Source organism: Oncorhynchus masou, chromosome 2, assembly GCF_036934945.1.
Source record: "Oncorhynchus masou masou isolate Uvic2021 chromosome 2, UVic_Omas_1.1, whole genome shotgun sequence".
In the NCBI taxonomy this organism is placed as follows: Eukaryota; Metazoa; Chordata; class Actinopteri; order Salmoniformes; family Salmonidae; genus Oncorhynchus; species Oncorhynchus masou.
This window is the reverse complement of record NC_088213.1, coordinates 484503-501734: the sequence shown is the minus strand read 5'-3', so window position 1 is coordinate 501734 and position 17232 is coordinate 484503. Positions and strand designations below refer to the sequence as shown.

At 49.0% G+C, this 17232-nt stretch overlaps 1 protein-coding gene across 1 annotated transcript in view; it reads left to right on the top strand.

Moving 5' to 3' along the window:
- LOC135552073 (synaptic vesicle glycoprotein 2B-like) overlaps positions 1 to 17232 on the top strand; it is an 85527-nt gene that overhangs the window by 6515 nt on the left and 61780 nt on the right. The window contains exons 2-5 of the mRNA XM_064983460.1: positions 4543 to 4714; positions 9869 to 9936; positions 10301 to 10379; positions 14274 to 14421. Of these exons, the coding sequence (XP_064839532.1) occupies positions 4543 to 4714; positions 9869 to 9936; positions 10301 to 10379; positions 14274 to 14421 (467 nt within the window). The remainder of the gene's footprint in view (positions 1 to 4542; positions 4715 to 9868; positions 9937 to 10300; positions 10380 to 14273; positions 14422 to 17232) is intronic.

Below are 17232 nucleotides of genomic sequence, written 5' to 3'. Positions count from 1 at the left end.
ACGGAGAGAGAGGGTCGCTGTACTGTCTGACCTCATTCTGTTTCTAGGCAGGGAAAGGAGGAACGGAGAGAGAGGGTCGCTGTACTGTCTGACCTCATTCTGTTTCTAGGCAGGGAAAGGAGGAACGGAGAGAGAGGGTAGCTGTACTGTCTGACCTCATTCTGTTTCTAGGCAGGGAAAGGAGGAACGGAGAGAGAGGGTAGCTGTACTGTCTGACCTCATTCTGTTTCTAGTCAGGGAAAGGAGGAACGGAGAGAGAGGGTCGCTGTACTGTCTGACCTCATTCTGTTTCTAGGCAGGGAAAGGAGGAACGGAGAGAGAGGGTCGCTGTACTGTCTGACCTCATTCTGTTTCTAGGCAGGGAAAGGAGGAACGGAGAGAGAGGGTAGCTGTACTGTCTGACCTCATTCTGTTTCTAGGCAGGGAAAGGAGGAACGGAGAGAGAGGGTAGCTGTACTGTCTGACCTCATTCTGTTTCTAGGCAGGGAAAGGAGGAACGGAGAGAGAGGGTAGCTGTACTGTCTGACCTCATTCTGTTTCTAGGCAGGGAAAGGAGGAACGGAGAGAGAGGGTAGCTGTACTGTCTGACCTCATTCTGTTTCTAGGCAGGGAAAGGAGGAACGGAGAGAGAGGGTAGCTGTACTGTCTGACCTCATTCTGTTTCTAGGCAGGGAAAGGAGGAACGGAGAGAGAGGGTCGCTGTACTGTCTGACCTCATTCTGTTTCTAGGCAGGGAAAGGAGGAACGGAGAGAGAGGGTCGCTGTACTGTCTGACCTCATTCTGTTTCTAGGCAGGGAAAGGAGGAACGGAGAGAGAGGGTAGCTGTACTGTCTGACCTCATTCTGTTTCTAGGCAGGGAAAGGAGGAACGGAGAGAGAGATTGTAGCTGTACTGTCTGACCTCATTCTGTTTCTAGGCAGGGAAAGGAGGAACGGAGAGAGACGGTAGCTGTACTGTCTGACCTCATTCTGTTTCTAGTCAGGGAAAGGAGGAACGGAGAGAGAGGGTCGCTGTACTGTCTGACCTCATTCTGTTTCTAGGCAGGGAAAGGAGGAACGGAGAGAGACGGTAGCTGTACTGTCTGACCTCATTCTGTTTCTAGGCAGGGAAAGGAGGAACGGAGAGAGACGGTCGCTGTACTGTCTGACCTCATTCTGTTTCTAGTCAGGGAAAGGAGGAACGGAGAGAGAGGGTCGCTGTACTGTCTGACCTCATTCTGTTTCTAGTCAGGGAAAGGAGGAACGGAGAGAGAGGGTAGCTGTACTGTCTGACCTCATTCTGTTTCTAGTCAGGGAAAGGAGGAACGGAGAGAGAGGGTTGCTGTACTGTCTGACCTCATTCTGTTTCTAGGCAGGGAAAGGAGGAACGGAGAGAGAGGGTCGCTGTACTGTCAGACCTCATTCTGTTTCTAGGCAGGGAAAGGAGGAACGGATAGAGAGGGTCGCTGTACTGTCTGACCTCATTCTGTTTCTAGTCAGGGAAAGGAGGAACGGAGAGAGAGGGTAGCTGTACTGTCTGACCTCATTCTGTTTCTAGGCAGGGAAAGGAGGAACGGAGAGAGAGGGTAGCTGTACTGTCTGACCTCATTCTGTTTCTAGGCAGGGAAAGGAGGAACGGAGAGAGAGGGTCGCTGTACTGTCTGACCTCATTCTGTTTCTAGTCAGGGAAAGGAGGAACGGAGAGAGAGGGTCGCTGTACTGTCTGACCTCATTCTGTTTCTAGTCAGGGAAAGGAGGAACGGAGAGAGAGGGTAGCTGTACTGTCTGACCTCATTCTGTTTCTAGTCAGGGAAAGGAGGAACGGAGAGAGAGGGTCGCTGTACTGTCTGACCTCATTCTGTTTCTAGGCAGGGAAAGGAGGAACGGAGAGAGAGGGTCGCTGTACTGTCTGACCTCATTCTGTTTCTAGGCAGGGAAAGGAGGAACGGAGAGAGAGGGTAGCTGTACTGTCTGACCTCATTCTGTTTCTAGGCAGGGAAAGGAGGAACGGAGAGAGAGGGTCGCTGTACTGTCTGACCTCATTCTGTTTCTAGGCAGGGAAAGGAGGAACGGAGAGAGAGGGTAGCTGTACTGTCTGACCTCATTCTGTTTCTAGGCAGGGAAAGGAGGAACGGAGAGAGAGGGTAGCTGTACTGTCTGACCTCATTCTGTTTCTAGGCAGGGAAAGGAGGAACGGAGAGAGAGGGTAGCTGTACTGTCTGACCTCATTCTGTTTCTAGGCAGGGAAAGGAGGAACGGAGAGAGAGGGTAGCTGTACTGTCTGACCTCATTCTGTTTCTAGGCAGGGAAAGGAGGAACGGAGAGAGAGGGTAGCTGTACTGTCTGACCTCATTCTGTTTCTAGGCAGGGAAAGGAGGAACGGAGAGAGAGGGTAGCTGTACTGTCTGACCTCATTCTGTTTCTAGGCAGGGAAAGGAGGAACGGAGAGAGAGGGTCGCTGTACTGTCTGACCTCATTCTGTTTCTAGGCAGGGAAAGGAGGAACGGAGAGAGAGGGTCGCTGTACTGTCTGACCTCATTCTGTTTCTAGGCAGGGAAAGGAGGAACGGAGAGAGAGGGTAGCTGTACTGTCTGACCTCATTCTGTTTCTAGGCAGGGAAAGGAGGAACGGAGAGAGAGATTGTAGCTGTACTGTCTGACCTCATTCTGTTTCTAGGCAGGGAAAGGAGGAACGGAGAGAGACGGTAGCTGTACTGTCTGACCTCATTCTGTTTCTAGTCAGGGAAAGGAGGAACGGAGAGAGAGGGTCGCTGTACTGTCTGACCTCATTCTGTTTCTAGTCAGGGAAAGGAGGAACGGAGAGAGACGGTAGCTGTACTGTCTGACCTCATTCTGTTCCTAGTCAGGGAAAGGAGGAACGGAGAGAGAGGGTCGCTGTACTGTCTGACCTCATTCTGTTTCTAGGCAGGGAAAGGAGGAACGGAGAGAGAGGGTAGCTGTACTGTCTGACCTCATTCTGTTTCTAGGCAGGGAAAGGAGGAACGGAGAGAGAGGGTCGCTGTACTGTCTGACCTCATTCTGTTTCTAGGCAGGGAAAGGAGGAACGGAGAGAGAGGGTCGCTGTACTGTCTGACCTCATTCTGTTTCTAGTCAGGGAAAGGAGGAACGGAGAGAGAGGGTAGCTGTACTGTCTGACCTCATTCTGTTTCTAGGCAGGGAAAGGAGGAACGGAGAGAGACGGTAGCTGTACTGTCTGACCTCATTCTGTTTCTAGGCAGGGAAAGGAGGAACGGAGAGAGAGGGTAGCTGTACTGTCTGACCTCATTCTGTTTCTAGTCAGGGAAAGGAGGAACGGAGAGAGAGGGTAGCTGTACTGTCTGACCTCATTCTGTTTCTAGGCAGGGAAAGGAGGAACGGAGAGAGAGGGTCGCTGTACTGTCTGACCTCATTCTGTTTCTAGGCAGGGAAAGGAGGAACGGAGAGAGAGGGTAGCTGTACTGTCTGACCTCATTCTGTTTCTAGGCAGGGAAAGGAGGAACGGAGAGAGAGGGTAGCTGTACTGTCTGACCTCATTCTGTTTCTAGTCAGGGAAAGGAGGAACGGAGAGAGAGGGTAGCTGTACTGTCTGACCTCATTCTGTTTCTAGTCAGGGAAAGGAGGAACGGAGAGAGAGGGTCGCTGTACTGTCTGACCTCATTCTGTTTCTAGTCAGGGAAAGGAGGAACAGAGAGAGAGGGTAGCTGTACTGTCTGACCTCATTCTGTTTCTAGTCAGGGAAAGGAGGAACGGAGAGAGAGGGTCGCTGTACTGTCTGACCTCATTCTGTTTCTAGGCAGGGAAAGGAGGAACGGAGAGAGAGGGTAGCTGTACTGTCTGACCTCATTCTGTTTCTAGGCAGGGAAAGGAGGAACGGAGAGAGAGGGTAGCTGTACTGTCTGACCTCATTCTGTTTCTAGGCAGGGAAAGGAGGAACGGAGAGAGAGGGTAGCTGTACTGTCTGACCTCATTCTGTTTCTAGTCAGGGAAAGGAGGAACGGAGAGAGAGGGTCGCTGTACTGTCTGACCTCATTTTGTTTCTAGGCAGGGAAAGGAGGAACGGAGAGAGACGGTAGCTGTACTGTCTGACCTCATTCTGTTTCTAGTCAGGGAAAGGAGGAACGGAGAGAGAGGGTAGCTGTACTGTCTGACCTCATTCTGTTTCTAGGCAGGGAAAGGAGGAACGGAGAGAGACGGTAGCTGTACTGTCTGACCTCATTCTGTTTCTAGGCAGGGAAAGGAGGAACGGAGAGAGAGGGTAGCTGTACTGTCTGACCTCATTCTGTTTCTAGGCAGGGAAAGGAGGAACGGAGAGAGAGGGTCGCTGTACTGTCTGACCTCATTTTGTTTCTAGTCAGGGAAAGGAGGAACGGAGAGAGAGGGTAGCTGTACTGTCTGACCTCATTCTGTTTCTAGGCAGGGAAAGGAGGAACGGAGAGAGAGGGTAGCTGTACTGTCTGACCTCATGTTGTTTCTAGTCAGGGAAAGGAGGAACGGAGAGAGAGGGTAGCTGTACTGTCTGACCTCATTCTGTTTCTATTCCTTATCTCCCTTCTTCCACCTGCAGGAAAAGGATGGAGAGAAGATTCGAGACAAAGACAAGAGGAGAGAGGCGAAGGGCAGAGAGAGATGTACGTTGAACGGACATCACCTCAGCATTATCTCCTCCCAGACACAATCCTCCTCCTGCCACCAATGCAGCAAAACCATCAACACTAAGGATGCTTTTCTCTGCACCAGTAAGACAGCATCAGTCAATACAACTCTAACAAAACCAACTATTAGCAGGTTTATTAGATACACACCATATCGCTCAATATGGCGCCCACAGAGAGGGCTGCCTTGCTTCTAATCCTTAGGATACATTTTTTATTTTTATGTATCATTTCTTGCATTGTTAGCCCATACAATCTGAAGTTTTATTATATACAGCCGGGAAGAACTATTGGATATCAGAGCGATGTCAACTTACCAACACTACGACCAGGAATACGACTTTCCCCAAGCGGATCCTTTGTCCGCACCAATCGGGGCAATTGAAGTGATTCCAGAGGCCGATCCAAAACAACTCTGCTGGAGAAGAGGCAGACAGATCAGTCTTCTGGTCAGACTTCGGAGGTGCCACACCACCCACCACTCCCGAGTATATTACTCTCCAATGTCCAGTCCCTAGATAACAAGGTCGATGAAATCAGGGCGAGGTTTGCTTTCCAGAGAGACATCAGGGATTGTAACATACTCTGTTTCACGGAACCATGGCTCTCTCGGGATATGCAGTCGGAGACGGTACAACTACCTGGTTTCTCAGTGCGTCGCGCTGACAGTAATAAACATCTCTTTGGGAAGAAAAAGGGCAGGGGTTTCATGTTTAATGACTCATGGTGTAATTGTAACAACAGGAATTCAAGTATTTTTGTTCACCTGACATAGAATTCCTCATAATCAAATGCTGACCGTATTATCTCCCAAGATAATTATCTTTTGTTATTGTCACAGCCATATATATCCCCCCTCAAGTCGATACCACAATGGCCCTCAAGGAACTTCAATGGACTATATTGGAAACCATATATGCTGAGGCTGAATTAATTGTAGCTGGGGATTTTAACAAACCAAATTTGAGTACAAGGCTACCTAAATTCTATCAGCATATCGACTGTAGTACTCGCACTGGAAAACCACTGGATCATTGCTACTCTAACTTCCGCAATGCTTACAAGGCCCTGCCCCGCCCTTATTTCGTCAAATATGAACACATCTATTTTGCTCCTCCATTCCTATAGGCAGAAACTTAAACAGGAAGTACCCATGCTAAGGACTATTTAACGCCAGTCTGACCAATCGGGAATCCACATTTCAAGATTGTTTTGATTACAGGGACTGGGATATGTTCTGGATATGGATATGTTCTGGATAGTGTCAGAGAATAATACCATAGGGCTTTGCACAATTGGCCCAGCGTCGTCCGGGTTTGGCCTGGGTAGGCTGTCATTGTAAATAAGAATTTGATCTTAACTGACTTGCCTAGTTAAAGGTTCAAATAAATAAAAAGTTAAAATTAAATCAAATCATCCAAATGTCGACAAAGTGGAGTCGCAATTCAACGGCTCAGACACGAGACGATTGTCTGCAGACAATCATGGACTGCAAAAGGTAAACCAGCCACGTCACGGACACCGACGTCTTGCTTCCAGGTACACTAAACACCTTCTTTGCCCACTTTGAGGATAATACAGTGGAATCTCCTTCTCCGTTGCTGACGGAGTTCCTCTGTGTACCCATTTTAAGTTCCTCTGCGTACACATCACTGACAATCTGAAATGGTCCATCCAAACAGACAGTGTGGTGAAGAAGGGGCAACAACGCCTCTTCAACCTCAGAGGACTGAAGAAATGTGGCTTGTCACCTAAAACCCTCACAAACTTTTACACATGCACAATCGAGAGCATCCTTTCGGGCTGTATCACCGCCCGGAATGGCAACTGCACCGCCCACAACCGCAATGCACTCCAGAGGGTAGTGCGGTCTGCACAACGCATCACCGGGGGCAAACTACCTGCCCTCCAGGACACCTACACCACCCGATGTCACAGGAAGGCCATAAAGATCATCAAGGACAATAACCACCCAAGCCACTGCCTGTTCACACCACTACCATCCAGAAAGCGAGCTCAGTACAGGTGCATCAAAGCTGAGACTGAAACAGCTTCTATCTCTAGGCCATCAGACTGTTAATGGAAGCCTCTCAAACATAATCCAGGTAGAATCAGGAATTCCCCAGGGCAGCTGTTTAGGCCCCTTGCAGGTAGAATCAGGAATTCCCCAGTAGCTGTTTAGGCCCCTTGCTTTTTTCAACCTTTACTAACTGAATGACACTGACTTTGAGTAAAGACAGAGTGTCTATGTATGTGGATGACTTATGGTGTTGACGTCAGACAACAATCTGAATGAGTTTGACGTTAGACAACAATCTGAATGAGTTTGAAGTTAGACAACAATCTGAATGAGTTGTGACGTTAGACAACAACCTGAATGAGTTTGTTTTCTAACATCAACTCTGTAAAACAAACTCATTCAGGTTGTTTTCTAACGTCAACTCTGTAAAACAATCTGAATGAGTTTGATTTATGGAATTGAAGTGGTATACAAGTTAGCAATTTAGTTTTTCTTCAGTGGCTTTATGACTAAAAACGAATCAAAATAAACATATTTAAACCAAAATGAATATTCTATCAAGGAGATGGAGTTGACAGTTCATTGTTGTGACAATGATGATTTCAATATGTTTTGTTTTCATCTATTAAATGTAGAGAACTTTCCAGAGTGGTCTTCTTGTACTACATATAACACTAAGATGGGGTCCTTATGGTATAGCTTTACCTGCTCATCCCTGATTCATTTAGGATTTAAGACCAATTTGACGGAGTTCACCATATCTCCAGGGACATATTTTAGGATTCACCTTTTTTAAGACTATTTCTCTTAAATTCAGAGAGGGCTCTCACAAGAAACTACAACATATTTATTTTAAAACTATAAAATATTTTTTCCGGTTTATAGAATAAAAAATATATAATTGGAGAGTTGAAACTGGTATAATTTGCTCCAGACAAGGGCATGAATAGGCATAGAGCCGATATGAAAATGTATAATATAGTAAATATTTAGAAAATTACAAAAGCAAATCTTTCCCTAATTAAATTCTACTAAATGTAATTTAATCTGAATTAATACAACAAAAGAAAAACACATTGACGATAAATATAAAGTTTCCCAACAAGGATTGTCCCAACTTTCAAGAATCCCTAAAGGACTATGGTGTCATTCTGGACATACGCCAACTCTCTAGTTCTATAGACCAGTCCAACTCTCTGGTTCTGTAGACCCGGCCAACTCTCTAGTTCTGTAGACCAGTCCAACTCTCTGGTTCTGTAGACCAGTCCAACTCTCTGGTTCTGTAGACCATTCCAACTCTCTGGTTCTGTAGACCCGGCCAACTCTCTAGTTCTGTAGACCAGTCCAACTCTCTGGTTCTGTAGACCAGTCCAACTCTCTGGTTCTGTAGACCGGTCCAACTCTCCTGTTCTGTAGACCAGTCCAAATCTGTGGTTCTGTAGACCAGTCCAACTCTCTGGTTCTGTAGACCAGTCCAACTCTCTGGTTCTGTAGACCAGTCCACGTCTCTGGTTCTGTAGACCAGTCCAACTCTCTAGTTCTGTAGACCAGTCCAACTCTGTAGACTAGTCCACTTCTCTGGTTCTGTAGACCAGTCCAACCCTCTAGTTCTGTAGACCAGTCCAACTCTGTTGACCAGTCCACTTCTCTGGTTCTGTAGACCAGTCCACTTATCTGGTTCTGTAGACCAGTCCAACTCTCAAGTTCTGTAGACCAGTCCAACTCTGTAGACCAGTCCAACTCTCTGGTTCTGTAGACCAGTCCACTTCTCTGGTTCTGTAGACCAGTCCAACTCTCTGGTTCTGTAGACCCGTCTTACTCTCTGGTTCTGTAGACCCGTCCAACTCTCTAGTTCTGTAGACCAGTCCAACTCTCTGATTCTGTAGACCAGTCCAACTCTCTGGTTCTATAGACCAGTCCAACTCTCTAGTTCTGTAGACCAGTCCAACTCTCTGGTTCTGTAGACCCGTCCAACTCTCTAGTTCTGTAGACCAGTCCAACTCTCTGATTCTGTAGACCAGTCCAACTCTCTGGTTCTATAGACCAGTCCAACTCTCTAGTTCTGTAGACCAGTCCAACTCTCTGGTTCTGTAGACCCGTCCAACTCTCTGGTTCTGTAGACCAGTCCAACTCTCTAGTTCTGTAGACCCGTCCAACTCTCTGGTTCTGTAGACCAGTCCAACTCTCTGGTTCTATAGACCCGTCCAACTCTCTGGTTCTGTAGACCAGTCCAACTCTCTGGTTCTGTAGACCCGTCCAACTCTCTGGTTCTGTAGACCCGTCCAACTCTCTGGTTCTGTAGACCAGTCCAACTCTCTGGTTCTATAGACCCGTCCAACTCTCTGGTTCTGTAGACCAGTCCAACTCTCTGGTTCTGTAGACCCGTCCAACTCTCTGGTTCTGTAGACAAGTCCAACTCTCTGGTTCTGTAGACCCGTCCAACTCTCTGGTTCTGTAGACCCGTCCAACCCTCTGGTTCTGTAGACCAGTCCAACTCTCTGGTTCTGTAGACCAGTCTAACTCTCTGGTTCTGTAGACCGGTCCAACTCTCTGGTTCTGTAGACCAGTCTAACTCTCTGGTTCTGTAGACCGGTCCAACTCTCTGGTTCTGTAGACCAGTCTAACTCTCTGGTTCTGTAGACCGGTCCAACTCTCTGGTTCTGTAGACCAGTCTAACTCTCTGGTTCTGTAGACCAGTCCAACTCTCTGGTTCTGTAGACCCATCTTACTCTCTGGTTCTGTAGACCCGTCTTACTCTCTGGTTCTGTAGACCAGTCCAACTATCTGGTTCTGTAGACCAGTCCAACTCTCTGGTTCTGTAGACCCGTCCAACTCTCTGGTTCTGTAGACCCGTCCAACTCTCTGGTTCTGTAGACCCGTCCAACTCTCTGGTTCTGTAGACCGGTCCAACTCTCTGGTTCTGTAGACCAGTCCAACTCTCTGGTTCTGTAGACCCGTCCAACTCTCTGGTTCTGTAGACCAGTCCAACTCTCTGGTTCTGTAGACCCGTCCAACTCTCTGGTTCTGTAGACCAGTCCAACTCTCTGGTTCTGTAGACCAGTCCAACTCTCTGGTTCTGTAGACCGGTCCAACTCTCTGGTTCTGTAGACCCGTCTATCTCCCCAGTTCATAACACATGAAAGAACTCCCCTGGAAGATTATTCTGTTGAAGTTCTTACTTTAAGATTTAGAGTTGCATTTTATTTTGTATTTTTCAGATTGCAATTCACATGTTCATAAGAGTTGTAGAGAAAGCCTGCCTGTCTGTGTCAAGGTGAAAATGAAGGTAAGGAAAAACTGTATTTAAAACTCTTTTCAGACCATTTTGTCAGCCTATAAAATGAGTAGCCTTCAAGGACATCATGTTTTTATGTACTAGCTCATTTTGTCAGCCAATAGGATGAGTAGCCTACAGGAACATCATTTTTTATGTACTAGATCATTTTATCAGCCAATAGGATGAGTAGCCTACAAGAACATCATTTTTTATGTACTAGATCATTTTATCAGCCAATAGGATGAGTAGCCTACAAGAACATCATTTTTTATGTACTAGATCATTTTGTCAGCCAATAGGATGAGTAGCCTACAGGACATCAAGGTCATGAACTTATTCACACGACTGAAGTCCTGGATTGTTTTCCCTCCAGTCTCCCAGACAGCAGTTTGCAGTTCCAGATTCAGCCACCATTCCTGTTGTCACCCGGAGACCAAGACGAGGGTTAAACCGTGAGTCCATCTTAAATATACTCATATATATAGTCATACTGTTGGTGTTAACCAGAGTCATCCCAGTCCTGTCCTGGTCCCAGATCTGTTGGTGTTAACCAGAGTCATCACAGTCCTGTCCTGGTCCCAGATCTGTTGGTGTTAACCAGAGCCACCACAGCCCTGTCCTGGTCCCAGATCTGTTGGTGTTAACCAGAGTCATCACAGTCCTGTCCTGGTCCCAGAATCTGTTGGTGTTAACCAGAGTCATCACAGTCCTGTCCTGGTCCCAGATCTGTTGGTGTTAACCAGAGTCACCACAGCCCTGTCCTGGTCCCAGATCTGTTGGTGTTAACCAGAGTCACCACAGCCCTGTCCTGGTCCCAGATCTGTTGGTGTTAACCAGAGCCACCACAGTCCTGCCCTGGTCCCAGATCTGTTGGTGTTAACCAGAGTCATCACAGTCCTGTCCTGGTCCCAGATCTGTTGGTGTTAACCAGAGTCACCACAGCCCTGTCCTGGTCCCAGATCTGTTGGTGTTAACCAGAGCCACCACAGCCCTGTCCTGGTCCCAGATCTGTTGGTGTTAACCAGATGCACCACAGTCCTGTCCTGGTCACCAGATCAGTTGGTATTAACCAGAGCCACCACAGCCCTGTCCTGGTCCCAGATCTGTTGGTGTTTACCAGAGCCACCACAGCACAGTCCTGGTCCCAGATCTGTTGGTGTTAACGAGACCCACCACAGCCCTGTCCTGGTCCCAGATCTGTTGGTGTTAACTAGAGCCACCACAGCCATGTCCTGGTCCCAGATCTGTTGGTGTTAACCAGAGCCACCACAGCCCTGTCCTGGTCCCAGATCAGTTGGTATTAACCAGAGCCACCACAGCCCTGTCCTGGTCCCAGATCTGTTGGTGTTAACCAGATGCACCACAGTCCTGTCCTGGTCACCAGATCAGTTGGTATTAACCAGAGCCACCACAGCCCTGTCCTGGTCCCAGATCTGTTGGTGTTTACCAGAGCCACCACAGCCCTGTCCTGGTCCCAGATCTGTTGGTGTTAACGAGACCCACCACAGCCCTGTCCTGGTCCCAGATCTGTTGGTGTTAACCAGATGCACCACAGTCCTGTCCTGGTCACCAGATCAGTTGGTATTAACCAGAGCCACCACAGCCCTGTCCTGGTCCCAGATCTGTTGGTGTTTACCAGAGCCACCACAGCCCTGTCCTGGTCCCAGATCTGTTGGTGTTAACGAGACCCACCACAGCCCTGTCCTGGTCCCAGATCTGTTGGTGTTAACCAGATGCACCACAGTCCTGTCCTGGTCACCAGATCAGTTGGTATTAACCAGAGCCACCACAGCCTTGTCCTGGTCCCAGATCTGTTGGTGTTTACCAGAGCCACCACAGCCCTGTCCTGGTCCCAGATCTGTTGGTGTTAACGAGACCCACCACAGCCCTGTCCTGGTCCCAGATCTGTTGGTGTTAACTAGAGCCACCAGAGCCATGTCCTGGTCCCAGATCTGTTGGTGTTAACCAGAGCCACCACAGCCCTGTCCTGGTCCCAGATCAGTTGGTATTAACCAGAGCCACCACAGCCCTGTCCTGGTCCCAGATCTGTTGGTGTTAACCAGTCAGAATACAATCCAAGTCTGCATGTATCTGTTCCCAATAGAGTCCTACAGGGCTGGATGTATCTGTTCCCTATAGAGTCCTACAGGGCTGGATGTATCTGTTCCCTATAGAGTTCTACAGGGCTGGATGTATCTGTTCACTACAGAGTCCTACAGGGCTGGATGTATCTGTTCCCTACAGAGTCCTACAGGGCTGGATGTATCGGTTCCCTACAGAGTCCTACAGGGCTGGATGTATCTGTTCCCTACAGAGTCCTACGGGGCCGGATGTATCAGTTCCCTATTGAGTCCTACAGGGCTGCATGTATCTGTTCCCACTAGAGTCCTACAGGGCTGCATGTTGTCTGTTCCCTATAGAGTCCTACAGGGCTGGATGTATCTGTTCCATATTGAGTTCTACAGGACTGCATGTATCTGTTCCCTATAGAGTCCTACAGGGCTGCATGTTGTCTGTTCCCTATAGAGTCCAACAGGGCTGGATGTATCTGGTCCCTATAGAGTCCAACAGGGCTGGATGTATCTGTTCCCTATAGAGTCCTACAGGGCTTTATGTATCTGTTCCCTATAGAGTCCTACGGGGCTGCATGTATCTGTTCCCTATAGAGTCCTACAAGGCTGGATGTATCTGTTACCTATAGAGTCCTACGGGGCTGGATGTATCTGTTCCCTATTGAGTCCTACAGGGCTGGATGTGTCTGTTCCCTATAGAGTCCTACAGGGCTGGATGTATCTGTTCCCTATAGAGTCCTACAGGGCTGCATGTTGTCTGTTCCCTATAGAGTCCTACAGGGCTGCATGTATCTGTTTCCAATAGAGTCCTACAGGGCTGCATGTTGTCTGTTCCCTATAGAGTCCTACAGGGCTGCATGTATCTGTTTCCAATAGAGTCCTACAGGGCTGCATGTTGTCTGTTCCCTATAGAGTCCTACAGGGCTGGATGTATCTGTTCCCTATTGAGTTCTACAGGACTGCATGTATCTGTTCCCTATAGAGTCCTACAGGGCTGCATGTTGTCTGTTCCCTATAGAGTCCAACAGGGCTGGATGTATCTGGTCCCTATAGAGTCCAACAGGGCTGGATGTATCTGTTCCCTATAGAGTCCTACAGGGCTTTATGTATCTGTTCCCTATAGAGTCCTACGGGGCTGGATGTATCTGTTCCCTATAGAGTCCTACAGGGCTGCATGTATCTGTTTCCAATAGAGTCCTACAGGGCTGCATGTTGTCTGTTCCCTATAGAGTCCAACAGGGCTGGATGTATCTGGTCCCTATAGAGTCCAACAGGGCTGGATGTATCTGTTCCCTATAGAGTCCTACAGGGCTGCATGTATCTGTTTCCAATAGAGTCCTACAGGGCTGCATGTTGTCTGTTCCCTATAGAGTCCTACAGGTCTGCATGTTGTCTGTTCCCTATAGAGTCCTACAGGGCTGCATGTATCTGTTCCCAATAGAGTCCTACAGGGCTGCATGTTTTCTTTTCCCTATAGAGTCCTACAGGGCTGGATGTGTCTGTTCCCTATAGAGTCCTACAGGGCTGGATGTATCTGTTCCCTATAGAGTCCTACAGGGCTGGATGTATCTGTTTCCAATAGAGTCCTACAGGGCTGCATGTTGTCTGTTCCCTATAGAGTCCTACAGGGCTGCATGTTGTCTGTTCCCTATAGAGTCCTACAGGGCTGCATGTATCTGTTTCCAATAGAGTCCTACAGGGCTGCATGTTGTCTGTTCCCTATAGAGTCCTACAGGGCTGCATGTATCTGTTCCCAATAGAGTCCTACAGGGCTGCATGTTTTCTTTTCCCTATAGAGTCCTACAGGGCTGGATGTGTCTGTTCCCTATAGAGTCCTACAGGGCTGGATGTATCTGTTCCCTATAGAGTCCTACAGGGCTGGATGTATCTGTTCCCTATAGAGTCCTACAGGGCTGCATGTATCTGTTCCCTATAGAGTCCTACAGGGCTGCATGTATCTGTTTCCAATAGAGTCCTACAGGGCTGCATGTTGTATGTTCCCTATAGAGTCCTACAGGGCTGGATTTATCTGTTCCCTATAGAGTCCTACAGGGCTGCATGTTGTCTGTTCCCTATAGAGTCCTACGGAGCTGGATGTATCTGTTCCCTATTGAGTCCTACAGGGCTGGATGTATCTGTTCCCTATAGAGTCCTACAGGGCTGGATGTCAACACTAGTGCACTATGTAAGGATTAGGGTGCCATGTTGGACGTAACTCAATACCATTCTACCGCATTCCTCTGTTGACACTGGCCCTCTCTTATGACATCACAGCGGGTGCCTCGAGGGAGCGACCCTGGTCAGCCATCTTGTCTCCAGAAGACCACTCCTCATTGGTTGTTCCCTCCCGAAGACATACCTCCATCATACCCTTCCACGGCTCCAACCTGTCAAAGAGCATCTCCATATCCAACATCGCTGGGTGAGCAACCCTAACCCTATCCCTAACCCTAACCCTGAGCCTGTTCTTAAACCGAAACCTAACCCTAACCATAATCCGAACTCTGACCCTGACCCTGTTCCTAATCATAACCCTGACTCAAATCCTGACCCTGTTCCTAACCATAACCCTGACTCAAACCCTGACCCTGTTCCTAACCATAACCCTGACTCTGACCCTGACCCTGACCCTAATCATAACCCTGACTCAAACCCTGACCCTGTTCCTAACCATAACCCTGACTCAAACCCTGACCCTGTTCCTAACCATAACCCTGACCCTGACCCTGTTCCTAATCATAACCCTGACTCAAACCCTGACCCTGTTCCTAACCATAACCCTGACTCTGACTCTGACCCTGACCCTGTTCCTAACCATAACCCTGACTCTGACCCTGACCCTGTTCCTAATCATAACCCTGACTCAAACCCTGACCTTGTTCCTAACCATAACCCTGACTCAAACCCTAACCCTGTTCCTAATCATAACCCTGACTCAAACCCTGACCCTGTTCATAACCATAACCCTGACTCAAACCCTGACCTTGTTCATAACCATAACCCTGACTCAAACCCTGACCCTGTTCCTAACCCTGACCCTGACTAAAACCCTGACCCTGTTCCTAACCATAACCCTGACTCTGACCCTGTTCCTAATCATAACCCTGACTCAAACCCTGACCCTGTTCCTAACCATAACCCTGACTCAAACCCTGACCCTGTTCCTAACCATAACCCTGACTCAAACCCTGACCCTGTTCCTAACCCTAACCCCGACCCTGACCCTGTTCCTAACTATAACCATAACCCTGACTCAAACCCTGACCCTGACCCTGTTCCTAACCATAACCCTGACTCAAACCCTCACCCTGTTCCTAACCATAACCTGACTCTGACCCTGACCCTGTTCCTAACCCCAACCTTAAACATAACCCTAACGCTGACCCTGTTCCTAACCATAACCCTGACTCAAACCCTGACCCTGTTCCTAACCATAACCCTGACTCAAACCCTGACCCTGATCCTAACCATAACCATGACTCTGACCCTGACCCTGTTCCTAACCATAACCCTGACTCAAACCCTGACCCTGTTCCTAACATTACCCTGACTCAAACCCTGACCCTGTTCATAACCCCAACCTTAAACATAACCCTAACCCTGTTCCTAACCCTGACCCTGACTCAAACCCTGACCCTGTTCCTAACCATAACCCTGACTCAAACCCTGACCCTGTTCCTAACCATAACCCCGACTCAAACCCTGACCCTGTTCATAACCCCAACCCTGACCCTTTTCCTAACCATAACCCTGACTCAACCCTGACCCTGTTCCTAACCATAACCCTGACTCAAACCCTGACCCTATTCCTAACCATAACCCTGACTCAAACCCTGACCCTGTTCCTAACCCTAACCCTGACCCTGTTCCTACTGCTAACCCTGGTACATGTCCCTAATCCTAACCTTAAATCTGACCCTGACCCTGTTCCTAACCCTGACTCTAACCCAACCCTAACCCTGACTCTAACCCAACCCTAACCCAATCCTAACCCAACCCTAACCCTGACTCTAACCCAACCCTAACCCTGACTCTAACCCAACCCTAACTCCAACCCAACCCTAACCCTGACTCTAACCCAACCCTAACCCTGACTAACCTAACCCTGACCCTAACCCTGACTACCCTAACCCTGACCCTAACCTTGCCTCTAACCCTGACCCAACCCTAACCTGACTATGACCCTAACTTGACCCTAACCCTGACCCTAACCTAACCCTGACTCTGACCCTAACCTGACCCTAACCCTGACCCTCACCTGACCCTAACCCTGACTTTGACCCTGACCCTAACCTAAGCCTGACTCTAACCCAACCCAAACCTAAATTGCAGACATACTTGTTTCCTAATGGTCCTCTCTTTGTAGCCGTGATTTATTTTTACTGAGCCTCCGTCTCTGACACTGGGACCTCTACTTCAGTCTGGGCCTCTGTCTCTGACACTGGCACCTGTACTTCAGTCTGGGCCTCCGTCTCTGACACTGGCACCTCTACTTCAGTCCGGGCCTCCGTCTCTGACACTGGCACCTCTACTTCAGTCTGGGCCTCCGTCTCTGACACTGGCACCTCTAATTCAGTCCGGGCCTCCGTCTCTGACACTGGCACCTCTACTTCAATCCGGGCCTCCGTCTCTGACACTGGCACCTCTACTTCAGTCTGGGCCTCCGTCTCTGACACTGGCACTTCTACTTCAGTCTGGGCCTCCGTCTCTGACACTGGCACCTCTACTTCAGTCCGGGCCTCCGTCTCTGACACTGGCAACTCTACTTCAGTCCGGGCCTCCGTCTCTGACACTGGCACCTCTACTTCAGTCTGGGCCTCCGTCTCTGACACTGGCACCTCTACTTCAGTCTGGGCCTCCGTCTCTGACACTGGCACCTCTACTTCAGTCTGGGCCTCCGTCTCTGACACTGGCCCCTCTACTTCAGTCCGGGCCTCCGTCTCTGACACTGGCACCTCTACTTCAGTCTGGGCCTCCGTCTCTGATACTGGCACCTCTACTTCAGTCTGGGCCTCCGTCTCTGACACTGGCACCTCTACTTCAGTCTGGGCCTCCGTCTCTGACACTGGCACCTCTACTTCAATCCGGGCCTCCGTCTCTGACACTGGCACCTCTACTTCAGTCCGGGCCTCCGTCTCTGACACTGGCACCTCTACTTCAGTCAGGGCCTCCGTCTCTGACACTGGCACCTCTACTTCAGTCCGGGCCTCCGTCTCTGACACTGGCAACTCTA